At 41.4% G+C, this 26,946-nt stretch overlaps 1 protein-coding gene across 2 annotated transcripts; it reads right to left on the minus strand.

Annotated features, from left to right (window-relative positions):
- brwd3 (bromodomain and WD repeat domain containing 3) lies at positions 1 to 23,272 on the minus strand. Of its 2 annotated transcripts, none has more exons than XM_088320760.1 (40): positions 23,104 to 23,272; positions 22,929 to 22,987; positions 22,784 to 22,813; positions 22,549 to 22,608; positions 19,460 to 19,610; positions 19,246 to 19,344; positions 17,629 to 17,789; positions 17,297 to 17,518; positions 17,126 to 17,226; positions 16,976 to 17,046; positions 16,793 to 16,893; positions 16,570 to 16,610; positions 16,296 to 16,400; positions 16,064 to 16,214; positions 15,824 to 15,958; positions 15,604 to 15,732; positions 15,157 to 15,382; positions 14,936 to 15,076; positions 14,673 to 14,850; positions 14,503 to 14,596; positions 14,202 to 14,363; positions 13,909 to 13,982; positions 13,653 to 13,845; positions 13,450 to 13,563; positions 12,323 to 12,430; positions 12,085 to 12,209; positions 11,920 to 12,002; positions 11,731 to 11,842; positions 11,580 to 11,641; positions 11,264 to 11,419; positions 11,076 to 11,196; positions 10,883 to 11,008; positions 10,671 to 10,743; positions 10,268 to 10,321; positions 10,012 to 10,149; positions 9,761 to 9,913; positions 9,528 to 9,685; positions 6,877 to 6,965; positions 6,229 to 6,381; positions 1 to 3,168 (listed from the first exon to the last, which is right to left on the minus strand). In XM_088320760.1, exons 1-40 carry the CDS (start codon positions 23,135 to 23,137, stop codon positions 2,450 to 2,452), a joined length of 5,262 nt encoding a protein of 1,753 aa, XP_088176886.1. In that variant the 5' UTR covers positions 23,138 to 23,272; the 3' UTR covers positions 1 to 2,449. The 2 variants fall into 2 exon arrangements, 1 of the variants encoding a protein (XP_088176886.1); XR_015847228.1 differs by having other exon boundaries at positions 3,027 to 3,168; positions 9,528 to 9,657.
- Between the last annotated feature and the right edge of the window lie 3,674 nt (positions 23,273 to 26,946).

A 26,946-nucleotide genomic window follows, 5' to 3' on the forward strand; every position in this document is an offset into this window, starting at 1 on the left:
TACACTTTTTCTTTTTATTAGAAAAGAAGTCAAAATGTGTATAAAAACGACTTTTTGGATGCTGGAAATATCAAATGAAGTTATGTACTTGATAAATTAACATATTTTCTTCTATTAACGCTTACATTTCTAGCACCTCAGATCAGTGGACGTCTCAAAATGGAAGGGCGGGGGGAAACATGGTACAAATCCACTCGGATAGATGAGACGTTATTATTAGCTACACCCCGGAAGAGCAGAAATTGGATGCTGATTATTTTCAACTTATTACCAGAACTGCTAAGCTGCCACATGGAGAAAACAAATGTGCAAACATATATCAACTCGCAACCCAAGTAGAAATAAAAAAAGGAAATTATCCCTGTGGAAGATTGGTGGGATACACACTTCAACATGGCAGCGTCCCTTCATGAAAAGTTCAAGAACAAACTATAAAAAATCAAATGCATTCAACAGAAGCCTCATTTATAGTCTGTGGAAGTTGCAGGGAAGCTGGATGACTCAATCCTTTCCTCTCACTTCATAATCGACGAGAGGAAAACAAAAAAGGAAGACTACCTGGATTATTCATCCAGCAGAGTGGACCAAAATGAGCACCATAGTTTTTCCACATCCCTGCTTTCTCCCTTTTCTTTGGTGGCCAGTGATGGGACAAAATTAGGACGATTTTTCGTTTCCGACTTTTGATTATTCGTCAGCGAAAACCTGAATATGGGAGAAGGCTTCCAGTGAAGTTCAGGATTTAAGTAAAAGCCATCAGAACTGTCCTTGTAGAAGGATTGTTTGCAAAGTTCCTTTGGATTTGAAATACTCCAAGAGTTTAATTCATTGAAGGAAAAACACATTTTGTGGTGAACTGAATTTTAGTATCATATTCTATTCGAACTCGGTTTCAGGTGTTTTTTAAGCCGAGTTGTGTACTTGAGTGAAAAGTATGGACTCGTTGGCCAGTCGAACCCTCAGCCGATGACGAAAGCAACTGTCCTCCTTAAGGGAAGTGCTGAGTCGGTTCTTTCGCTTTCCCCATTAAGAAAACAGCGAGTGTTGTGGTGTAGGAGGTGTTCTTGTTTGGGGAGAGCGCCAAGATCTCCACGAGCCAAAACTCCATCTTTCCTGGTTGCATTCTTAGTCATTATACTTTTCGCTCTAAAACTCGGAGTTGGAACAGAATTTGCGATAAATGAGTTATGATACTAACATAGTTTACCGCACACATGTGACATGTATGTTTTTTCCGATGATTACACCAGGGGTGTCGAGACTTTTGAGAAAGCGGGCCAGATTTGGTAAGCTAAAAATGTGTGAGGGTTGACAAGTCAACCTGGCATTCTTCTGACAGCCTGTATTAAATTCACCGTCTGTGAAAGCTTTGCGACCTTGAAGCTTGCCTTTGTAGCGTTTTCATTTCGTAGGGTCTCGTGAAAAAGCGCTGCTGTGCAGTTAAAATCGCCTGCAGTAGCTTCACTTTCACGTTTGTTTCCGGTTAGCTTTTGTAGGCAGCGTGTTTGGACTAGCCGTGCCTCGATAATATATTTTGACAAATTAGGCAGACGCAGATGTTTTGGAGTTGGGTGAAAAAATATACCAATTTCCACTTGTCCCGGGAGCTGCGGCCCACACAGTCAACTTTCCTTTTTTTATTTACTGTAGCCATTTTGGAAATTGCTTGGGCTAAAATTCTCATTGAAAGCAGGGCAAGGTGGCTGTGGGGCTACCGCCATCATTTGGTAGAATTGTGATTTTTTGGGGGGGTAAAATGTATTTTATATTGTGGTGAATACATATATTATTAATTTTATGACAGATTTCACTGGCCAGGCAAAATTTGGGTAGTCTTCGTTGGACTTTGGATATAGCTGATTTATTCCCTATGTGAGTCTTTTGAAACCAAATTTCAAGTGCACAGCTCTGATTGCTTATATTACTGGGTCAAATTAAGCCCAGGACACCTATTAAATATGTCCAGTCCATCTGACATTTCCGGAGATGTGTTTTCTCATTTTGGAAATCCTCCCTAAATTTAAGGATCTCCCGATTATACTATTGTTCCTTAATGGCTGAGGGGAACCTTTAAAATATGTCCGATCGATGTGAAACTTGACAAGAAGCCTTTTCTCGTAGTTTCCCAGCATATTCAGGCCTTCGCTGATGAAAAACCATAAGTTTGAAAATACGAACCACCCTGCTGAGTGCACGTTGAAGAGGAGACCAGGAAGAGGAAGAGAAGAAATAAGGCCCAGGCGAGTGAGGCGTAGGAGGGCCAAGTTGACCAGCAGCTGTCGGGCCAGGGTACCAAAACCTTTTGGCCATGCATTGTTAGCACCATTGTTCGAGGGGGGGGGGGGGAGACATCCCCCCAACCACTGTTCTCTTAACAAATATATTTATTATTTACAAGCCTGTACAAACTAAAAATCCCTGCAGTGCATTTGCAAAAATGGGTTGAGTTTCAGTGGCCCCAGCCCATGAGGTGGCTGACGCGAGCTTTCTCAGTCATGCGCCTCACCCGCCCCGAGCGGGAGCGGCCTAGGTTGAGGGGGTCCTCGTCTTTGGAGCTGTGCTCGTCGTCCTCGGACTCGTCCTGGTAAGCGACCGTCCTGCGGCCCTGCCGGCGGGTGTTGACCCGATGGGGCCTGTTACATGCCCGGCTCCCTGAGCTTTTGGCGCCCGCCGCTACTGGTGCGGACATGAAGTCCTCTTCGTCAACTTCCCCCTCTTCTTCTTCTTCTTCTAACTCCTCTACCTCCTCCTCATCTTCTTCCTCCTCCTCCTCCTCTTCTTCATGCTCCTGTAACTCTTGTCTTACAGTCCATGGATGCACCTGCTCCTCCACTTGTCCCTCTTCCTCCTCTTCGTGCTGCAGAACCCGTGCTTTCTTAACCTTCAGTGCGTCCTCCTCTTTATGTTTTCGCTTCCCTAAAGTGACCATCTTGTCCTTCAAAGAGATCCTCAGCGACAGGCTGGGAGCTTTGCTGTAGTCGTGATCTCCGCCCTCCACGTATTTCTCTGCCTCGCCGTCCGAGCTGCTGTCGCTATCGGAGGAGGACGAAGAGGAGGAGGAGGACGAGGACGTGGACGATGACTCAGACGAGGAGCTGTTGGAACCCGATTCTTCGTCAGCAGGCTGAGGCCGTCGCTTGGAGACGCGTACCTGCCGCAGCTGCAATCCTGATGAGACACGGCGTTCTGTTGTCAACACTTGACGTGATCTTGCCTAGAATTTGTAGAATCTATTTTTTTTTTTAACAATTCAATGAAAACATGTTCCTGTTTCTTTTCACCCCAACTCCTTAAAGAAGACATTGGGTTACTGTAAATTCCAGACGACAGAGCGCACCTGATTAAAAGCCGCAAGCAAGAAACTCAACTGCGTTTTTGTACAAGCAGCAGGCCTTATAAAATGACCCCAGTCACGTCCATTTCTTATTATTTTAAACAAATCAGCGGGGGAATGTCTAGTACAGAAAAGTAACACTGCTTTGCTGATTCTGTCCACAGATCTCAATCAACTAGCACAGCAGTCAATATTAATTAAATGAGAATGAACATATAGGCAGGAGTGCGACAAAACCATCCTCAAAACCCAACTCGATGTACTGTACTGACTCAAATTAGAAGCCCGTGCAATCACAACAGTGTAGTGTAGTTAGTACACACAAAAAACATCAAAGCGGCGCTGCCACGAGCGGCTGCCCTTTTGTTTTATTGTCTGCTCCTATCTTCGGTGTTTTTTCTTCCAGTTTTGACAACTACACTATGGATTATTTCTATCATATGGGACATGGGTTTTAGCACACAAAAAATGCGTCTATTCAAGGAATCAACTCCTTGCCCTGAAGAATTCTCGTGCCAGCGTGATGAAGGGGCCTATCGTGGAAGAAGAGCCGGAGCTAGCGAAGCGGCTAGCGGCGTTATAAGTCTTCGGTACCAAATAAGATCATCGAGTGCTGGTGGAAAACATCGAAGCGCACAGGGAGCGCAGTTGCTGTGTTTTGCGGAAACGTGGCTCACGTTTAGCATTCCGGACGCTAACGTGTAGCCACCCGGAGCTATCCGGCTTCAACGCCGCTAAACAGAGACACGAAAGCCGGGGGGAATCGGAGAGGAGGCGGACTTGCTAACACGAGGTGGTGTATCCCTGGATTTTCACAAAGAAAAGATTTCCATCTGCCGCAGGGATGTCGAACTTTTGGACTAGCGTGACGTCATCCACTACGCTACAAGCACCCCTAGGGCATCATGTTAATCTGTTAATAAACAGCAGGGTAGACTGCTGGAAGTGTGAATTTCCCTATGGGGATGAATTAAGTATCTATCTATCTATCTATATATATGCTGAGTAATGCAACCTCTCTTAAGCTAACTAACAAAGAAGATAGAACAGTGTTGCTATTATATATAAAAAAAAATCCTTTTCCATAAATGCTTGGAATCTTTCTAACAATAGTGAAGGCTGATTGAATATTTAAGCGCGGCAGCAGGTGACTATTTATCGAGTATATTCTTCCTATTGGGCCAAAAACTGTGACGTGATAATAGGCTGTTATCAGTTTGATAACAGTCAGCCAGATAATGATAGTGCACCCCACTTTTTAGTTAATAACTAGTGTGGGCAATGTATAATGATTTTTTAAAGTAGTGGTAGTGTTGTGGATGAACTGTGGGCGAGTGGCCTTTGAGCTGACAGTAGCCTATTGTGTGAAGACATCTGGCGGAAGTCATAGGATAATGTTGTTGCAGGAAGACATAAGCTGTTGACTGAGCGAGCCAGGGTGGGCAAACATCACGAGATGTTCTGAACACAGTTATAGCGCCCAACGTTTCTTGAAGGAACTTTAAACGTTGCTTGAACATTTCTGAATAAAGAGCGTTCACTCTTTGCCATATCTCATTCTCTGCGTATATTTTGGGGCGACGCCCAACGACGTCCTCTCCAAAATAAGTGGCGTCTCCTCTTTGTTATGTGCGCAAGGGATGGGCGAGCTTAAGTTCAGTTGCATGGCTCAGCTTGTGTACAGGTCAGTGCGGTTGCCAGACATAAGTCTTAGGGGGGGCATATCGAATGCACCCGGGGGCATCCACTCTTAACAACACCCCTGCCTTTTTTTTGCATGGCACGGTTTCACAATTAGCTTTTTTGGGATGAATGTATCGTTTGATTCTTGTATTTTTTAGTTTATTTGTTGATGCATGAAAAGTCAACATCTTTCATAGACATTTTGTTGTATCACGCAAGGATTCCAGTTTAAAGTTGCTTAGAATTAAAAAAACGATTTGATGAGTTAAAAGATCACTGCAGGTTGAAAAACTAAATATTATAATTTAGTAAAAGAATAGGTTTAATACAAAATATGAATTAATGTAATATTATGCACAATGTAATCATTAGTAATGTACTGCACATAAGGACCCACGGAAACCAGTCTTTTTTATTTCTTTTTTCTTTAGTTTCCCTTGCTTTTTAATTATTTTTTTCATGCATGCTATCCATTTTCCTTTATTGTCTTATTTTTTTCTTCTTTTGTTTCCTTTTTACTTGCTTTTCAATTATTTCTATTGCCTTTTCCTGCTTGTTTTCTTCTTATTTTTTCCCTATCATTTTATTTTTATTTTACTATTCTCTTTATTTTTTCCTAGCTTTTCTTTTTATTGCTTGATTATTTTTTCTACTTTTTTATCTCCCTTTTCCTTTCACGTTTTAATTTTTTTATTTTGTTTCTTTTTTCCTAACATTTTCTTTCTTGGTTTTCTTCTTCTTCTCTTTTTACTTTTATTCTTTAGTTTCTTCCCCCCCAGCTTTTTACTTACCTTTTTCTTGCTTTATTATTTGTTTCTCCTTTTTTCCTCTCAGTTTTCCTTTTTTGTTTTATTCTTCTTGTGTTTGTCTTTTTTCTCCACTTTTTTTCAGACTGCCCACACCACTACATTCAGGTTTCTTTAGGTGGGCAATACATACCTCTTTCAGATTTTGTTTTTCTTTTAAATGCAAAAAATTGAGATGAATGATTCCAATTTAATGACTGTCAGTGTTTAAGCCCGCGGTTTAAAATCCGGTGAGGCTTGTACAAAAACAAAGTTGAGTTTCTTCCCTAAATTTGCACATGCGGCTTCTAAGCAGGTGCGCTCTGTAGTCCGGAATTTACGGTAAATTTCATACTATAGGATACTATCATTTTGTTTTTACATTTAGGTGTGTTTACCAAAAAAATGACGCATTTCTCTCCTAACCTGATTTCTTGGCAGGAGTTTCTTGGTTGCCCCTTGTTCGGTGCCGCGGATGATTATCATTGTCGTTGCTTGTCCCTGAACCCGGAGAAGAATCTTTGCCATCACGGTCGTCATCTTCCTCTTCTTCCTGTGCTACATTTCTGCTTTGTTGCGCTAAAACAAAGTCACGTGTTTGTTAACCAATCCATCCAAATTATGTAACATATCCTAATAAGGGTTGCATGTCAACTACTTTACACTTTTGGGAGTGATTGACATTTATCGATCAAAGGCTAATTTTAAAAATAATTTTGGAAGAATCGATCAGACACCATTTATGTAAATGATTTATCATGCCAAAGGGAATACAATGCCTTACAATATTGCTACGAAACATCACTGGTGTGGTGAGCTCTTTTCTCAACCAGTCTGCAGGCTACTCATGTGTTTTTATAGGTTACGGTACTTGTTACCTGTGGGAACCACTATGATGAGCCCTGTTCCCTTTTCATAAATACATTTCATGCATTTATTGGAGAGCTCAGAAGAAACCTGATTTAGAATTCGGTTGATTCGATTCAGTGGTGCCCAATGGCGGAAATACACATGCATTCCGGACAAAAGGTCCCATCGCCAATTCTAACACAATGTTAGTGAAAAAGTTCATACCTTTATGTAATCTTCGAGAGCGATTCCTGGCTGAAGTTCTGCAGTTTTTGGCCTCTGGCACTGTACCCGACTTGTGCTTCTTCTTAGAGCTGTACAATCAAAAAAAGAAGTATCAATCCCAAACTGTCCTCAGCAGCAATATGTACCTTCCCACAAAAATATCAGAAGGGGTTTAATATTTTTAAATGGTCATAAACAATGTATCCAAGTGTTATGGCATTACCAGTGTCTCAAATAACGTCTGCCCGGACGCGCATCTTTCACGTCGGGTGTACAACTTACAAAACGTCTCCACCCGGGTGGCCGACAACTTTTTCAAAGGGGGGGGGGATAAAAAAAGCAAAAGATTTCTTTCCAAATCAAATGTTTGTTTTATTCCGATTTCAGAATCTTCGTTCGGTTCGGAAATTTCGATTTGCATACTCGGCTGCCAATCGGAAGCCTGCATCGAATAACTTCGTGCTTCCGGACTTTCCCGAGCGGTATAAGGTCGTGCATTTGCATATCATTTTCCAAAGTAGACACACAGAGAACACAAAAAATGGGTAAGTGGTTAGGAATTGTTAAGATTTGTCAATTTAATAGCGCTCTTACTCGTGGTATTGCGGTAAGACGTTTTCCATTGTGTGACACCATTACGCACGCACCATGTTTTGTTTTGCTAATTGTCGATTGCCATGTTGTATTGAATGAAGCCGTGTTCTTGTTTGCTTGCTGTTGAGGAATAAATAGCTTAAAGGCTGAACCACAATGTCCTGCTTATCTTCTCACGCATGAGGAAACTGCACACTCTGACATATCCTTACCAGGAATCAAGCCAAAACCTCAGCCCCGGAAGAAAGATTCAAATGAAGCTAACAAAATTAATGACGCTACAGAACGTAAACGTACATGGATTACTGACTACCTGACAGGCAGACCCCAGTATGTGAAACAGGGGGGCTGTACATCGGACACTGTGGTTAGCAGCACAGGATCTCCGCACGGGACCGTGCTCTCTCCGTTCCTATTCACTCTATATACATCGGACTTTAAGTACAACTCTGAGTCCTGCCATGTGCAAAAGTTTGCCGACAACACTGCGATCGTGGGATGTATCAGAAATGGGCAGGAGGAGGAGTACAGGAAATTGATTCAGGACTTTGTCCGATGGAGCGACGCAAACCACCTGCACCTAAACACCACCAAGACCAGAGAGATGGTGGTGGACTTCAGGAGAATCAGAACTCACCCGGTTCCTGTAACCATCAAAGGAGAATGTGTAGAATTTGTCCAGACCTACAAATACCTGGGTGTGCAGCTGGACAACAAACTAGACTGGACTGCCAACACAGAAGCTCTATGGAGGAAAGGGCAAAGCCGACTTTACTTCCTCAGAAGGCTGGCCTCCTTCAAAATCTGCAAAAAGCTCCTGAAAATATTCTATGAGACAGTAGTGGCAAGCGCCCTCTTCTATGTGGCAGCGTGTTGGGGAGGCAGCGTCAAGAAGAAGGATGCCTCTCGTCTCGATAAACTGGCTAGGAAAGCGAGCTCTGTTGTGGGGCGGCAGTAGCTCAGGAGGTAGAGCGATCGTCTTAGGATTAAGGGATCCCAGTTCGAATCCCGGCTTGTCCGTGTTACATGTCGAAGTGTCCTTGGGTAAGACATTGAACCCCCAATTACCCCCAATAAGCAGAATAGCGCCTTACACGGCTGCACAGATCACGGCTGCTATTGGGAAATGTGAAGCACACTGTAAAGCGCTTTGGGAAGTCATTGACTTGAAAAGCGCTATATAAATGCAGATCATTTCATTTCATTTCAAAGAGCTGGACAGCCTAACAACAGTAGCTGAGAGAGGGGCACTGAAAAAGCTGCGGTCAATCATGGACAATCCATCGCATCCACTACACAGCATTATCTCCAGACAGAAGAGCAGTTTCAGCGACAGACTGCTGTCACTGTCTTGTACTACGGACAGGCTGAAGAGATCTTTTCTTCCTCATGCCATGAGGCTCTTTAACTCTACCCGGCAGAGTAAAAGCCCACAGTAAACCACACCACCTACATTGCATATTACCGAATCTTACTGCAATATGTACGTATTCTGTGTAGCACCATTTAGTTATTCTATATAACACGCTACAGTGGGCATTTGCACGTCACACTGGGTATTTGTATATTGTATTCTTTTTGCTTTATTATTGTATTGTTCTCAGCTCAGGGATGCTGCTGGAAATGTGAATTTCCCTTCGGGATGAATAAAGTATCTATCTATCTATCTATCTATTAAAAGCATCGCGGAAGGAGGAGTTCACGTGGCTTGTAGCAGACGACGCAACGCAAACATTGCATGAATAAAGATGAGTAAATACAGGTACATACAGATGGAAAACAGCGATGTCATATACATGCAATGAATGTTATAAGTAGATTTATAATTAACAGAATTTTAAAGTGTTGTTCTGTTATATATTCTGATTATCAACCCTTAATACTTTGCAACAATGTTTTTTTTGCGATTTGTCGTCTTATTGTGTTTCAAGTTGGGAAAAATATGGCAGGCAACTTTATGGCTGGGCGGGCAACTTTTCAGAGTTGTCTGCCCTTTTTCGTCACGAGTTTCAGACACTGGCATTGCGCTACGTTTGCCTGCGTAAAGATGACTGTACCTTGAAGTTGGCGAGCTGCCTCCGTTGTGCAACTGATTGCGGTAGCTCTCCCTTTGACGAGCCCGTCGTTCGTTTTGAATGGCCGACTTGTGGTCGGAAATGATGGAGATGATGTGTTTCTCGAAAAATGCTGATAAGTTGAGGGTCATTGTGTAAATCTAAACCGTATAGAAAAAAAATATATCAAAGACTTGCTTGCAGCATGGCGTATGGTAGCCACTTCAGCGTTTTACCTGGGATTTCTTGTTTGGGGTATATGCTTTGGAGTTACTGAAAATGAGCCGGACATCTTTGGCAAACTCCATTGGGTTTTCGTAATTGCCGGCGATCAGAGTCTCCGACACTGTACCCAGATCCATGGGCGTGTCGATGATGTCTCGATAGTCCTGCATATGTGAGACAGAATTGAGTCGATCTTCGTCAGACAGTGATATTTTCCAAGATGGTATCAGTTTACACCAAATTGTATTGCGGGTTATTTTACCGGATACTCGGAGAGATCCACCGGCTGCCTGAAGGGCTGAGAGTCATGGGAGGATATCATTTTACGCAGCAGCTCACGACATTGCCCCCGCCACGCTCTTGAGTCTAACGCCACTCCGCGCTTTTTTGATTTACTTTCCTGGAATTGGGAACAGAAACAGCAGGGCATATTCGAATAATTTAGATAGCACTTTAAGGCTTTCTGGATCAGTAGGGAACAAAGGATCATTTGTGATAAATGCTGTTGTGTCTCTTACCCGACATCCAGAAGACGTCCCTGGAGTATCGGAGTCCACGTCCACCTCTCTTCCCTTTGGGGCGTACATAAAAGGCCAATTTAAAAAGACACTCCCATTTTTTTCCCTTTTTGATGAAATATTGTAGGCAACCAAGTAAGTTTAAATTCAGTAGTCTTAATAATGTCACGCTTGTGGAATATAAGCCTCGGCTCAGTTAATCATGAATCGGCCCTTAGCAAAGAAGTGAGATATGATTATTCGTTATCTCAGTATAGGCAACATTTTGGTCATTTCACTGCTCTGACAACATGGATGTGGCTTCTCTGCTTTTCCTCAAACGTTTATGTTGGGTCAAGTCAGGGTTAGTAGACCATATCATCCTAAGAAACCCTTTTAAAAGTGTTTGATCAAACTGTCTTACCTCATCTTCTCCACTGCTGGCCTCAGATCTCAGCCTATGGTAAAGATTCAGTATGTCTGTGCAGCTTTGGTCCCTGGAAACAAAGGAAATTTGCATTTTCAATACATTGTTCCAAATGACTATGTCCAGTGGCGTAAAAAAACCCAAACCGACACAGTATTTATCACCAATTTTAGCTGAAGCAAATAGGACCTGACAAATGTTAGTGTTACCCAATGTAGTGGAGGAGAACGTCCGTCACCACTTTGGCTGCAGTTACAATCGGGCTTTCGGGTTCATTGAAGGTGCGGGCGTTGTGTTCAATGTAGCGTACCTCCCACATGAGAGCCGAGATCCGCCTGGAAAGGAAAAGTGCAACATTGAATAATCCCGGTAAAACATGCGGGTGTGTGTGCTCTGCCCTACCTGTAGAAATGGCTTTCTAGGCGTTTGTGGATCGTGCTGATATCCGTGGGGTAGGCCACCACGGTGCAGTAGAGCGGGTACTGTTCAAGATTTACAGGCGAAGCAAACGGCTTGGCAACATCTAAGGGAAAATATATTAAAAGTTGGTATCCTGCAAGACAGGTAATCCTCCAACTTCTGATACTTACCAAGTGTAATCAGCTGATGGATGCCGTCTATGATTCGTTGACACTCTTCATCTCGTGTGTGCGCGCCCCACTCTCCTTCCTGAGGCTTGTAGAGCAAAGCTTCGAGTTCCTCCTCAGTCACCGCGACGCCGTCGCCCACCTGGTCAGGTAGCAGGGCTGAAAGAGGACAACCCATTATTCTATTGTTCAAAGTGGGTCTAGTTTGTAGTCTGCCACATCATGGAAAACAGTTCCGTTTTTGACACTGTACTCTAATATGTTCCTTGGATTAGTCAGGGTGGAAACATAGGCCTAATTTGACAAACTGTTAACCAACCTTCCTCTGGGATAGGTTCCATGTCCCAAGGACTCAGTTTCTCCAGCTCACCGTTGTCCCACCTGGAGACACAGAGAAGGTGGTTCAATGACAATACTTATAGAAATACAATTTTTAATGAGCTTTAGAAACAGTGAGCAAAGACACCTACTTCACTGCAAAACACTGAAACAGGCTGTCCGGATAGTCCAAATCCAAAGGCTCCTGGTCCTCCACCAAGCCAAACCACCAAGCATCATCGATGATGCTGCGGAATCTCATTCCTCAAGTACGCAAGGAAAAAATAAGGGGTGAGAAAACATTGAATCAACCTAATATGGAGCGCTGCATGCTGCCTTACCTGGCTGCCAGCTGTGGTCTTTGGCCTCATTATAGAACTGCTGCAGGACAAGGAAATCTATGACATCAGGCATGTCATGGTACCTTTAATAAGAGGAGAAAATTGGGTGTGAGATTAAATAACAATAAAAGTGGGGGGTTTGTAATTTCATAAATTAAGTCTCACTTGAGAGAAAATGAGTCATTGGTCATCTTTCCTGAGATCGTGTCCAAGAAGGCCAGTTTTAGGCAGCATAGAGTGGGCGGTCCCACTTCATACTTAATCCCGACGACCTTCACAGATTCTTGGTCCTGTATTTGGTCCGAAGTAGAATGAATGTTTCACGTGAGAGTAGTGAAGAAAAGTGCATTGTTTTTAATTCTACACAAAAATGATTGGGAGTGAGTTCAATGGGGATCCTCACCCTGAGCTGGAGTTTGTTCCATGGTTGTTTTTGAGGGTTGATGCTGTAAGCTTTGGCCCTGCGGACAGCTCGGACATAAGCCTGGTGACCCTGCTTAAAGTAGACGAGCTGAAAAAAGGGAAAAGCTTCGTAAGTTAATGATAAAGTCCAACAATCAAACGGATACATGCAATTCAGGAATAGTGACTGCATGTCATAGCAAGAGATGATTTGCATTCACTTCCAAGAGAAGACATGCTCCTTGAAGCTACAGAAATTAAAAGATGGCTAAACCTAACAAGAAAGCAGTCAGTTTTATTTTGCACTTTTGTTGTTTATCAAAAAAATAATCATAAATAAAGGGATTTGTTTTATTTTGAACTTCTATAATAAATGTTCTTTATTTTATGTTCTTAGAGCTCCGCCCATTTCTACTGCTGCTCACCCAATTGACATGTTCTGTAGGAGTTTTGGGGTGTTTACAGTTTGTTCTGTAGGATTTCATCATAAAGTATCTCAACAGTAAATATATATTTTTTAAAGACCTTTTATATAAAATATTCTTTAATAATGTACAGCCAAAACACGGCCTGTGTTTTTGACTCCCCGATTGTAAATTGTAGTCGAGACTGTGTCCCCTGCATATACTGGACTGAACCCTTTTCATAACCGGTGTTTTCCTGGCTTTGCACGTGCTGAGTAATTGCCCAAATTCAAAATCAAGAGCCTTCAGCTGGTACAAAATGCTTTAACTAAGACAAGAAAGTTTGATTCGATCTGTCACCTCAGTGGAAATGTTTAAATCTAAGCTTAAAACACACTTCTATTCTATAGCATTTGAATAACCTTTATTTTTTTGTTGACAATATCTGTGTATTATTTGCCCTCATGTAGGTTTTAGATCAAGTGATGGTGTCATAATAGTCTGTGGTTTGCAATAATCTGTGGTCTGTGCAGCCCTTTGAGACTCTTTGTGATTGAGGGCTATACAAATAAAAATGACTTGACTTTTATAAGAAACATTAAAAGGTCTTTGTTTAAAATTATCTGAAACTGATTCAGCAGATATGCTATCGTAAGTGTTTACCCATCTTTGTTACCAGACTTTGTGAAGCACTGTTTTGGAAAATGTGCCAATATGAGCTTACTTCATCTCCCATTTGTGGGACAAAAGGTGAGCGGCGTGGGATGGTCTCCATAATCCATGCTGGTGGTAGCCACTCGTGTCCATCTAGTCCTCCCAGAGAAGCGACTGTGGGTTTCTGGATACATTGAATTAGTTTTGAGGAAAATTCAAAATGCGATATGAAAAGAACATTGATACTTGAGAGGTCAAACAAAGGCAGCTCACAGGTTTTGCTTCTTTGGGCTTTTTCTTCTCTTTGATTTCCTTTTTCTTTTCGTTCTCCGCATTTTCTTCACCTTCCTCCTCTTCAGAGCTGCTGTAAACCATGGGCTGGGGAGGCCTTCTCATCGATCGTTTTGGAGGCTGGAGGTTTATCCCAGCATCGGCAGTCCAATCGGAGTACTCACTGGAGGAATCACTAAAAGCAAAGGAATGGGGTTTAGTCTGTGGTGTGTGATGAACGAGTAACAATCAGACTTACTTAGAGCTGCTTTCACTCTGCCACTGGGATTCATTGTCAGAGGACACACTGCTGACATCCCCCTGTTCGGCTCCCTAGGGACACAAAAATAACATATAAACACAATTTAGCATACTTCGTTAAGATTTGCGAATCACAAAAGTATGATCCTTCGAGTAAGGACTATTAAAAGGTTATTCATACTTCTCCAATACCTTTTTGGATTTGCTGGGTTAAAAGAAGTGTACAACAAAACAACACTGTTTTGAGCCAGACTGAAGACTATTTTTGAGATGTAAAAGAAGAGGACATACTTCTCTTTCACTCTCAGAGTCGGCACGGCTGTTAGAAGTACGTTCAGGATCGCTGCGGTTCCGTGGACGGCGTACATGAGCTGAGCGGGTTTCGTACGCATGCCGCTTTTGTTTTTTCTTAGTCGGCCGGAAAGAGCGTAGGCGTGAGGTCAGTGGCTCATCCTGAAAAACGCAGTCGTAAAAGATGAAACAAGAAAAACAGGGATATGCATGTTGTACGTAATGAATATACATTATATGTATATTGTGATTCATGTTGTGTTTGTCGTAGATATATAAGCATGGTAATAGGAACACAAACCTTGGGTGGACAAAATACTGGTTTCTTTCGCCTTTCTGCATTGTATAGATAGCATTCTTTATCACTTTTGGCCAGTCTGCTTTCCTCAATAACACTAACAAACAAACAATGTCCATTATTGATCTTTGTTTTCACTCATAAAATATGCAAAAAAATCCATCTGCTCTCACGTAAAAATTCCTTGCGGTAATTCATTGACCACCACTCTGCGGCTCCAGGCCAACAAGTCCCTCTCGGTGGCCACTTGACTCGGCACGGCATTATGCTGCATTTGCCACATCCCGTCCACCTGCCCACTCCTGCGAGGGCCCACGTTTGGAGGGGGCGCTACCACCTCTATTGCATCACCTGCCAAAACAAATTGAGGTGCCAGCTTAACATTAAGTGTTACATTGCATATTAGAAACCACATAATCACTGCATCAATAAATACCATCTGCCTCTTCTCCCTGGAGTTCTAGATTCTCATTTTCATTCTGCTGGTTTTGCAACTCTCTAATGAGGTTGTCGAGAATGCTCTCTCCATTTTCAGCAGTTTGTTGGCCGAGAACTTGCTCCACCAACTCTCCTTCGTCTTAAAGAACAAAACAAACCAACAGTTTTACATTAATGAGTTAAACCGAGCGAGAGTGTTAAGAGTGGGTCATGTTTTACTATTAGTCATGTATCCAAGTTGAGGTATTAGCTGATCATCCTTGCAATTCTCTCTTCCTGGCACAAGGCGCTGATAGGAAGTAGGGTGAGGATTTCCGTCAACGTCTACAAGAAAAGGTGGAGGCATGAGGTGTGGAGCTTGCTGCGTCTGTTCATCCAGGACATAATTGTTTGCGTCTCGGATAAGGGGCCGGTAATCCGTGTGGAAGAACATTTGGTCAGGAATCTGGAAGGAATTAAAAAAAAGATTGCATTGTTTATTGGGAGTGCTGTGCTCCAGCATCCCCGTGACCCTACTGAGGATAAGCGGTGCAGATAATGGATGGATGTTCGTTGAAAAGAATATTAATCTTTGGTGAGACAAAAATCTAATTCAAATCTGAATTTAACCATTCTGAGTCAAAGATCTTTGTATACAGATAGAGTTTTACAATACTTTTGCGATACCTTCTCATATGGAGTGCTACACCCAAAACCAAAGATGAGCAAGTGTCCATGAGAGTCAGTACAGGCAAAATGTTGACCATCAGCTGAGAACTTGCAGTCATAAATAGCCCCGTGGCCTTGACCTTCAATCTAGAAAAAAAAAAAGAAGATTTTATGAGCTGAGGAATTATATGAACAAGGATATAGTTCATTAATTATTAAATAGTCGTTGATTGAGTACCATGTTGAAGTAATTGCGAATTTTGACTCCCTTGCTCATGTCCCAAATGTAAACATTGCCGTCATGGCCGGCTGACAACATGATGCGTGGGTCAAATGGGTGTACTTCCAGCACAAACACCTCATCGTCGTGACCCTGAACATTAGAAAAGTGATCCAAAAAAACACATCAATTTTTTTTCCCCTATCATCCATTTTTTTACAAGGCAACAGAGTGGAAGTGCCCACTTAAAACACTCACAGATAAGACATGAAGAAGTTCCCCGTTAACCGGATTCCACACTTTAAGCTGAAAGTTTGACACGGCTGTAATGACTTTGAGATCTGTGCGGTCCCAAGCCACCATGGTTACCACCAGCTTGGTTTTATCATCTCCATTAACAACAGAACTCCTGCGGGAAAAGGTTAGTATTAAAAAAGGGGTACTGGGACTCATTTTAGCATAATCCCACTAGAGCCCAGAAAAAAATTACCCTGGAAGCCTTGCAGTCATGTCCAAAACAATGCTCTTCCACTCCTGCTGTTGATAATGCCAAATTCTTGCAGTGCCGTCGCGACTGCCACTCACAAACTTGAGGCTTTAGATTTAAATAATAATAAAAAAACAAGTATCATTGATAAAGAGGGAAAAGTTAGCCTTTACTAATACATTGCAAAATAAAGATGACAAAGGTTTATTATTAAAAAATGACTTGACGTACCAAGACATTGATTGACTGCTAGTGTAAATTAAGAGTAGATCCTTACCTGTCACTATTATTGCAAAACTGGACAACCACAACTTTATCCTGTAAAAGCAGAAGGGTGACATGTTAACATGCAATTCGATTATCTGGAAGTACATAGATAGAGTTGAAAACATGATGTGGGCTGACACCAATGATTGAGCGGGAAAAGGACAGGATGGACTCATGAAGAGGCAAGAAAAGCCTGCCTGGGAATCGTTTTTGAAAAGTTTGCCGTTTCTCACCGTATGAGCATCCAACTCTGAAACCTTCATCGGATTTTCAGCACCAAGGTAGTATATTCTGACCATGTGATCGCTTCCACCCGTAGCCATCAACATTCCACCTATAAACAAAGCACTCCATATAATTTGGCTTACAATTTTTTCATCATCTGCAGATGTTCAAAAGTTCCACAGTACACTTACCACAACTGAAGGAACAACTCGAAACTTGCACTCCAGGGCGTGATCGTTCGACAAACTTTACCGGCTGATCGCTGCAGTTGCACACAACTTTCATTAAAGAACTACAAATTTAGAAATACACCATAATTGACGACGGTCTATATTACTTACTTAAATTTCATGCTGACAGGGTGCCACTTCCAAAAACACACCATGCCGTCTGCTCCTGTAGAGGCCAGGTAGCGCAGCTCCCCGCTGGCTGAAGGGGAGAACTAAAAGAAAAAGGAACGCTGGTTGGTTTACTGTGTTAGTTGAAGTTATAAGCATGTGAATTATTCTCACCTGAATAGAGGTAATAGAGGCAGCATGCGCTTGTAACACAGTGATGGGTGCGCATGTCCGCAAGCACCATATTCTGATGATCTTATCGCAGCTTGCGGAGGCGAGCAGTGTGTTCTCATAGCTGACTGCCATATCGCAGATCTCAGCCGCGTGGCCGCGGAGCGTTGCGAGAAGCCGGCCGTCATCTGTAGCCCAGATTTTCACAAGGCAGTCGTCTGAACCCTGATAGCAACACCGTAGTTATTAGAAATGAGTTACAAGAGATTTTTCCCAGAAAAATAAGCCTGCTGGAAATTGTCTTTTTTGGCTAACGGAAAAAAATCCGGACTCACGGTAAATATCCGTCGGCCCGTGCGGTCGAAGGCCACGCAGTAGACCGCAGAAAGGTGGCCGAGGATTCGTTTGTGTATCTTCATGTGTTGGTAAGAAGAGGACGGGAATGCCTGGCCAAAACGAACTGTACCAGTGGTCTTCCGAGCACCCATAATTGAAACTTGAAACAAATACATTTTAGGATGAGCACTTACACTTGACAACAAAGAAAATAGAAGTTTTATAGCCAAATTCAAGCATTTTTAAGGACTTTCAAAGCCAATTTCTCCAGTACATTAAAGAAAAAAATCCGGGGCGAATCACGGATTTTGCAAAGCCATAAATATATCTCCGATTTACATATTCGACTTTTAATCTTGCGTGTGCATGCTATATTTGAATTCAGGCTATACTTTTTCCTTTTTTAAAAAAAAAATCCAAAATCTATACAATTTTATATGCAAACTATTTTTACATGCATACTTTTTGCCTTTTTTTTTAAATAGATAAAAGAAAACTCCTGTATAGGTGTTGGCGAAATATGACTGTAATATATAGTTTACATTTTCAGTTGCAGGAAGTTCTTACAGTGACAATTTACTACCGGGAAACGCTAGCTTAATTTCTTGCTTGTCCCATGATAAATGTTAAGAATTGATGCGTAATCCTTGCACTAATACACATTTCATAATGCCCTGTTTTGGTGTAGCATCCACCTCTAGGGCGTAGGGGGCAATGGGACTTCGTAGGACAATTCCATACAAACTAATGTCAGCCGCCGTTAATCGTGAGGGAAGAAGAAATACGATGGCAAAGCAAAGCCACCAGAAGTCAGTGTCTGCGTCATTTTTAAGCAGACTTGTATAAAAATTATTGCAACAATTTCAAGTATTTACAAGCGCATCACCGAAGATTCAAGCACTTTTCAAGCCTTGAAAACACAACATTAAAATTCAGGCCTTTTTAAGGATTTTAAGAAACTGTATGAACCCCGAATATAGACAAAAACATAGTTTTTTTTGTAATATAAAGACTAAGCTACTTAATTCAGATGTTGCAAAATATTTAACTACATAGGTATGTATTAAAGGTAAAGAATGTCTTATTACTACTTGCGTATGTGTTAAGTTTAACCATATTTTTATTTATTGGACAAGAAATTGTTATGCTAGCATGTTCAGAATGCATGTAAAAATCAGCTATTGTTATGACATTATAGCACTGATTTGATATGTTGTTTGTATGGCTAGTCCTGGGCAGCATGTTGGTGCGGGGTTCCAGGCTTCAATTCCAGCTACCATGGAATGGTAAAGAATTTTGCGACACAATGTTCTATACTTTTGTTAGTTCACTTATTATAGTTGTTAGCTCGATTACCCAGATAAGACAGGGAAATGTTAAGACATTTGACAGTTACATTTAAGACTTGTAAACAAATTTTAAGACCTTTACAAGGCTTTAATTCATGGTTATTAAATTTAAGACTTTCATTTTTTAAGACCTAGGGGGAACCCTGCTGTCTACAGATAAAACAAAACAAAATTCTAAGGAAGAATACTGCTGATGTTCTGACATCTTTTGGTTGGATGGAAGAAAAAAAGGAACTTCAGCCAGTGTGTGTATGTTGTCTTACACACCAACATTGGTAATACATCCATTGTTGACTGGAGGTTCTGGTGGACGTCCTCTGTGGAGCGCAGCGACTGCTGAGCCACTGCATACTTTGTGACTACAACCTAAATCGAGCACAATATCAGATACATAATTCCATGATTACATTTAAGAAAAGGAGAAAAGAAAATGAAACAAATCTGCATGTATGAAAACCCATGAATTTAGAAAGATAGTTACTTTTAGCGGTACGAAGCAGGGACTGTCTTCCCAAACCCAGAAGTGTTTGGACGCCAGGAACACTGGGAGGGATCTCCTTCTCGATGAGAGGACTGATCCGCTTACAAACACGAAGTAGGTAGTCAGCAGGAATGTGCTCATTCAAAATCATCTGCAAGAATGGGATTCAGTTTTTCAAATGCATCTCTGCATATATTTGCCAATAAAAACATGACACAAAACAAAATTGAATGAATTAATCCATGAGGGTCTATTTAAGCACAGCACAAAAAACAGCATCAATCGCTAATTAACAAAAGAGAACAAAATATTTTCACAAACTCAAGCTGTACAAAACAATAATATGCATAAACATGTGCACAAAGGAAGTTGGCTTACAAGTGCCCACCCTTGTTACATTTTTTCCCTTGCGGGGAAAACATATTTAAAATCAAAATGAGAAAACACAACTCTACCCACAAACGAAAATTAGGAAACAAGGAAATGACATTTAACACTCATATATAGTATCATGAGTGACTCGTATAACATAAAATATTGATATATTAACCTTCTTTAGTATATAGTATATACAGACGTGGGTAGTAACGGAGTACATTTACTCCGCTAGATTTACTTGAGTACGTTTTGAGAAATTTTGTACCTTGGAGTATTTTTTAAATTCCTATTCTTTTACTTTAAATTGAGTAAATATGTGAAGAAAAAAAACTGCAATTTTACTCCGCAACATTAAAGTCGTTACTTAATATATCCCCTCCACGTTAGTACGCGTCTGTCTGTCTCCGCTAAGGCACAACCATATTTAATCAACCTTACGTAGCAGCCTCGTCACGTGACCCTATGAAACTTCAGCGGGGGACATTTTGTTTGCGGGTGAAACAGATAGAAAATTTTGCTTAGCAATACAGACTACAAAAACACAGAAGAAGAAGAGCACCCGGGCCTCACATTAAAAGCATGTTCCCCTTCAAAAGGGTGCGAAACAATAGCTACAATGTGCAAGAGTGTTCGAGTTCATACCTGCTAGCTTGTGTACTGCTTTCAGTGCCAGTTCAGATAGGTATTGGGGCTTTAAATGAGCCGCTTGGTGCCACGTGTGCTTCATTTATTGATTCGATTGATACTATTTTTATTGTATTGTTAATTAAAGTACTTGAATTTACGTTGATTATTTTAATCCACTTTTAAATTAAATGTATTTTTTCCTTGATTGGATGACATTGATAATTTGGTGATCTGATTGGTTGTTTTAAAAAAAATGAATAAATACGACATTGCTACAGTTACTCAGTACTTGAGTCATTTTTTTCACCAAGAACGTTTTTATTTTTACTCTAGTAAGTATTTGGATGACTACTTTTACTTCTACTTGTGTAATATTATTCTGAAGTACCAGTACTTGTACTTGAGTAACATTTTTGGCTACTCTACCCACCTCTAAGTATGTATAAAATTCATCGAGTAATCTTTTGTAACCTAAGGGACATTTTCAATATCTTCATCTAAATCATTCCATAAACGAATAGCTTTTTGGGTAGCACAATGGCTTTTTAATGTTGTGTGAGAATATTGGATCATGAAGTTATGGATACCTCTAAGATAATGAGTGTCTGGCCTGTCAAATATTTGTTGGTAGACGGTGCTTACTTGCTTTGTAAACGAATAATACGGATTTAGATTTTACTATTTCATTGAATGTTAACATGTTGGGTTTTATGAACAGTTTGCATGTTCTACAGTGTTTCCCAAACCATAAGAAGATTCTGGCGGGCTACAAATGTCTAATGGGTCCTACCTGGGTCTCATTAAATTGTATTGTTAAAAATTATGACAATATTTGAGATGTACTCTATTAAATGGAGTATATGGCACACTCCTATTAAAACGTTGCTGTTGGATGCAACAGGAATCGAACCAGGATTACAAGTGGTGAGAGCACCCAATTATAACCATTGCACCATCACTGGTATAGACAATATCAAACAAAGCAGATGATTTTATAATAATTATCACACTATTTTAGTCACGGTACCAGAGAATGATTCCGTTGTGTGTTTTTACATGTTACAATAATAATAAATTTGTCACCTAGAATAGAATAGGAGAATAGAAGGGTAAATGTTGATCTTGGATCTAGCTTCTTGATTTTGCTTCCAAATGCATCAGATCAATGCCTTTAAATTTAAAATGAACAAGATCCCTCCAGGGGCAGCATGGCGGCGGAGTGGTTAGCGATTGTGCGGCACAGTTCTGAGGTCATGAGATCGAACCCCCTGTGTGGAGTTTGCATGTTCTCCCCGTGCTTGCGTGGGTTTCCTCTTGGCAATTCGGTTTCCTCCCACATTCCAAAAACATGCATGTTAGATTAATTAGCCAGTCCAAATTGTCCCTAGGTGTGAATGAGCGAGCAAATTGTTTGTCCATGTGTGCCCTGCGATTGGCTGGCATCCAGTTCAGGGTGTCCCCTGTCTGCTGTCCGAAAATAGCTGAGATGGGCTCCAGCACCCCCGCGACCCTACTGAGGATAAGCGGTGCAGATAATGGATGGATGGATGAAGATCCCCCACACCTTATCCACACAGTTTTAAATCCAGCGTTACGCACTATCCTAATAGCTTTGTTCTGTAGTTGAATAAACAATTCTATAAACTTTAATAGGCAAATTTGATTTCATAATTACTGAATATAGTATATCATTCCAGTGTACATTATGTTTCGTCTTCCTCTTTCATGCCTTAGCCTGGATACAACGGTGTCAAAAGAAGCCAGTTTTCGTCCCTCCCTCTTTTCTGATTGGCTCAACATTCCAAAACCATCACACCATTGGCTGATAAACATCACCGACAGCTAAGTTCAACCAATCATGTTTCTAAAACAGGGTATTCCTCCTCCCTCTTCCGCCGACACAATAGCCAGCTATTGCTATTAATCACCAGCCCGATAGTAAAATAAATCTACAAATTTAAAAACGTTTTCAAATTTAACCACGTAACACTTTTCAGCGTTGGATAAATATCATCCACAAAAAACACATTACCCATAAAACCACACTGTGATTAAAATGTCAAAATAAAAATATAAACACTCACCCAATCCTCGAAGGTCCTTTTATGTTTATTTCCGTCCCAAGTCCATCGTAGTGGGATCAACTAAAGTTAAAATAAGTCATCGAGAGACAGCGTGAAGATAATGGCCTACGTTCCCGACTACACTTTATGTGTCATTCCGGTGAAAATCCATCCGAATTATCACCCAAAACACCACCGAACGGGACGCCGGGATGGAGGAGGTAAATAAAAGGAAGAAACTCGGTACTCAACTTACTTCATTCTCCTCCAGTTCTTCGACCAGGATCTAACAAGGGACACAAACGGATTCGACGTTAGCTTAGCGCTCAGCTAGCTAGCTTTTCGATGCTAGCAGACGCCATTACCGTCACCGGTATATTTTTGGCATCTTTTCAGGTTACCTTAGCGGATTTTTGACAAGGTCCGGATTGCAGGAACCTGGCTATGAGGTAATAAAGTTCTGTAAAAGGAGAACGAGAGACCTGTTAGCTTGTGTGTGTGTAACCGCGCTAATGCTAGGACACTCGGTTATTTTGTTCCCGAAGTCGTCCATGTTTCTTTTGAAAAAACACTCACCGCATTCGACTTGTGAACATTGCGCCCCTGCCATGGCTTTAAATGGACGGGCGGCATGAAAAGTAACTATAGTTTGGGGTCCTTCGTTAGCCGCCGAGCTAGCTTTGTAGCTAGTGGCGCGTAGCTAAAGAGGCTAACGTGAGTGAGTCGCCTTTCTGAAGTTCCCAGGGCCAGCATCGGCCCGTTGTGCTGGCGCCCTCTAGTGGCCGCCAGGTGATATAGGTAATCGCTCCTTTGATAAAATGTGACGCCCTTGGACGTTAAAGACATCCAAATATTGGATAATTTAGCCTTTGATTTACGTCTAACATGTTTTTTCGTAGTGAATACTTGAGATTTTGACGATTTACAAGGGGCTGGGTGGTATCAAGGGCATACCTGTCAAGCTCCAGGGCTCCATGCCCTTACAAACTGTCGTATTTTCTCTTAGAAAATACAGAAAAATCTTGCACCATATTTTTTTTCAAACGTGTTTATTTATGTAGTTTAACATGTTATATTGTACATGTGTTTCGTTATATCATCTCAACTCATTAGCTGCACCGCTTCTCCTCAGTAGGGTCGCGGGGGTGCTGGAGCCCATCCCAGCAATCATCGGGCAGTGGGCAGGGGACACCCTGAACTGGTTGCCAGCCAATCGCAGGGCACACAGAAACAGACAACTCGTTCGCTCATTCACACCTAGGGACAATTTGGACCGGCCAATCCACCTGAAATGCATGTCTTTGGAATGTGGGAGGAAACCGGAGTGCCCAAAGGAAACCCACGCAAGCGCGAGGAGAACATACAAACACCGCACAGTAAGTCCGCTAGCTGGATTTGAACCCACACAGGAGGTTCCCAAGACCTTAGAACTGTGCTGCACACGCGCTAACCACTGCGCCTCCGTTATATCATATATATTGTTAATCAACATTTTGTTGTGAGATACGGAGTTGCTCGACATGAATGAGGTTTATTATAAAAAAAGTTGAAAAATGAAGTCGCTTGGACGTTCACTGTAGAAGGAAAAAATACATGCAAATATAATTAAGTAGAATAATACATTTTCTTGTACAAATTATGAATTCATTTTCTGCATTAAATTATTGTTGGTGATATACTGATTAAAAGGATAACCACAAACCTGTCTTTTTTCATTTTCTCCTTTTTATACTTCCCTTTTCTCTTTAATAATCCGTACTATAATGCATCAAAGCAAGTGAGCCATTTGAGAGCCGGCTCTTTAATGAGTTGAGCCGAAAAAGCGGGTTCTCTAAAAAGAGACTGACTTTCACTACACAACTCGAACTCGAGATCGGCGTGCAGACGAAAACTCAAACCGCGAGACCAAAACAACAATGGCGGATCTGCCTGAAGAAAAGTTTGGAGTGCAGTAAATCTTTGCTAAAAAAAGTAATCGGGTAATAATGACAATTTTGTGGCAAAAAGGTTGCGTCCCGGGGACGCACGTTGATTTGAGACTATGCGTCCGCAGCAAAAATGACGCGTCTAGGACGCGGGCAAACGAGAACACTGATTAAGTAGATTAATACATTTTGTTATTCAATTTATTCATTCATTTTCTGCATTCAATTATTGTTGGTAATATACTGATTCAAGGGATAACGACCAACCATTCTTTTTTAATTTTCTCCTTTTATACTTCCCTTTTCTCTTAACTTTTTGATACAACATCATAATTCGTAATATAATGCATCAAAGCAAGTGAGCAGTTTGAGAGCCGGCTCTCTTTAACGAGTTTAGCCGAAAAAGCCGGTTCTCTAAAAAGAGACGGACTTCCTTTCACTACACAACTACCACGGAATGATGCCTGATGGAAAATCCCCTGGCGGCAGACACGTACGTACAGTAGCATCAAACCGCTCGCTTTGTTTGCAACAAAAAAAAACGATACCGAGATAGAGCCTACCGCGGCGAACTCGTTTGACTTGACTGATTTGCTGTTTCGTGATAGTCGGTGTTTACCGGATGGTACCCATGATTGACAAATTTGCGTTTTTCCGTACAGATTTTCTTGTATGTCGTACACGTCTTAAAATGCATGATAATAGTACTTTGTACGGCAAAAACGTACAGGTTGACAGGTATGCAAGGGCATTGATAATAAATTCAGATTTATGGCTTTCGTTTTTTTTACCTTTTGTTTTTCCAGTGTTGTGTTTTATCATTCAGCCTACAAGGGATCTAAACACCAAATTTATTCAAAAACAACGAGAACAGCGTTATAATGTTTGGAATTAAATGTGTAAACTATTTTTTTGAACAGTTAGGTGAATGCAGTTTTACCCCTGAACCAACCCACCATGCTATAGAAACTCAACACTGACTTCAAGCGGCCTGAGACAGCACTTGGTTTGCATTTATCTGAATGGACAGTGTGTAATATTTATGTATATTTTTATTTCAGTCTTGTTCCACGGACAAACTGAGGAGATCATTTCTTCCTCATGCCATGAGGCTCTTTAACTCCAACCGGGGGAGTTAAAGCCCACATTAAACCCCACCCCCACATTTGCACATTACCCTATTTTGATTAGTGTGTACTTTCTATAACGGTATTTAAATGCTCTTTATCAACACGTTATATTGGGTATTTTGTAATCTATATATTTTATTACTGTATTTCTCAACATAAGGATACTGCTGGAAGTGTGAATTTCCCTACGCGGTTGAATAAAGTATCTATTTATCTATATCTATCGCCTCCTAGTAGGGCTGCACGATTAAGATAAATCTAATCGGCATTGCCATGTGACGTAGTGCGATTGTGTAATCACATAAAACTACGGGTTTTTTTTTTGACAGAAAGCTCCCCAGAAGAGGGCGCAGTTTACTCAAATCTCAACTAACTCGACTAATTTAACAAGTTATGTAATACACTGAATACACTTCCATTTCTCATTAATTTAAATTAAATCAGCGGGGAAATGTCTAGTACAGAAAAGTAACACTCTGTGCGGCGATTAAGACACTCGTTTGCGGACTATGTCCGCAGATGTCAATCAACTAGCACTGCAATCAATATAAATGATATTAGTATAGAAAGATACTTTCTTCATCCCCGTAGGGAAATTCACACTTCCAGCAGCATCCTTTTGTTGTTTATTAACAGATTGACAGGATGGTCTCGGGGTGCTGTGTTGTAGTTTAGCAACAGCGGAGAATGAACATATAGGCAAGATTGTGAGAAAACCTCCAAAACGCAACTAGGTGTACTGTACTGACTCAAATTCAGAAGCCCGTGCAATCACAACAGTCATGCGACCTCTCTTAAGCTCTCTCATCCCTTGCTGTCAGTCACCCCTTTTGAAAGATATGACCAGGGCAGATAGATAGAAATACAGTGAATCCTTTTATTCGGCTAGCCTGGCGTTAGCACCGAATTTGCAGTTTTCCTTGGATGTTTATTCCCGGCTAGCTTCTCCTTTGACGCCATAATTGTTCCCACTTATTGATATGCATTCCCAGTCCAGTGTTTTTTTTTTGCCAGTTAGCCTCTTTTTGGCTTCTGGCGCTTTGTCGTGCCGTTACTGCATCCACCTGCAACACAAAGCCTCTGCATTCTCCACAAAAACTATGAAATGAAATGGTCTGCATTTATATAGCGCTTTTCAAGTCAAGACTTCCCAAAGCGCTTTACATTGTGCTTCACATTTCCCAACAGCGGCCGTGCAGCCATGTAAGGCGCTCACCTGCTTATTGGGGGTATTAGGGGTTCAGCGTCTTACCCAAAGACACTTCGACATGTAACACGGAGGAGCCGGGATTCGAACTGCGATCTCTTGATCCCAAGACGGCTCTACCTCCTGAGCCACAGCCGCCCCAAAACTTTGCTTAAAA

This window comes from Urocampus carinirostris, chromosome 17, assembly GCF_059441175.1.
Source record: "Urocampus carinirostris isolate Australia breed hairy pipefish chromosome 17, RoL_Ucar_1.0, whole genome shotgun sequence".
Classification (NCBI taxonomy): Eukaryota; Metazoa; Chordata; class Actinopteri; order Syngnathiformes; family Syngnathidae; genus Urocampus; species Urocampus carinirostris.

Excerpts from the sequence above, each read along its gene's own strand:
- brwd3 (XM_088320760.1), bottom strand. The coding sequence starts at position 23,137 with ATGGCAGGGGCGCAATGTTCACAAGTCGAATGCG. Across the intron at positions 13,846-13,908 it reads CAGAGTGAAAGCAGCTCTAA|TGATTCCTCCAGTGAGTACT; the intron begins GTAAGTCTGATT and ends CTTTGCTTTTAG. Across the intron at positions 10,322-10,670 it reads CCAGCAGTGGAGAAGATGAG|GGAAGAGAGGTGGACGTGGA; the intron begins GTAAGACAGTTT and ends TACGCCCCAAAG.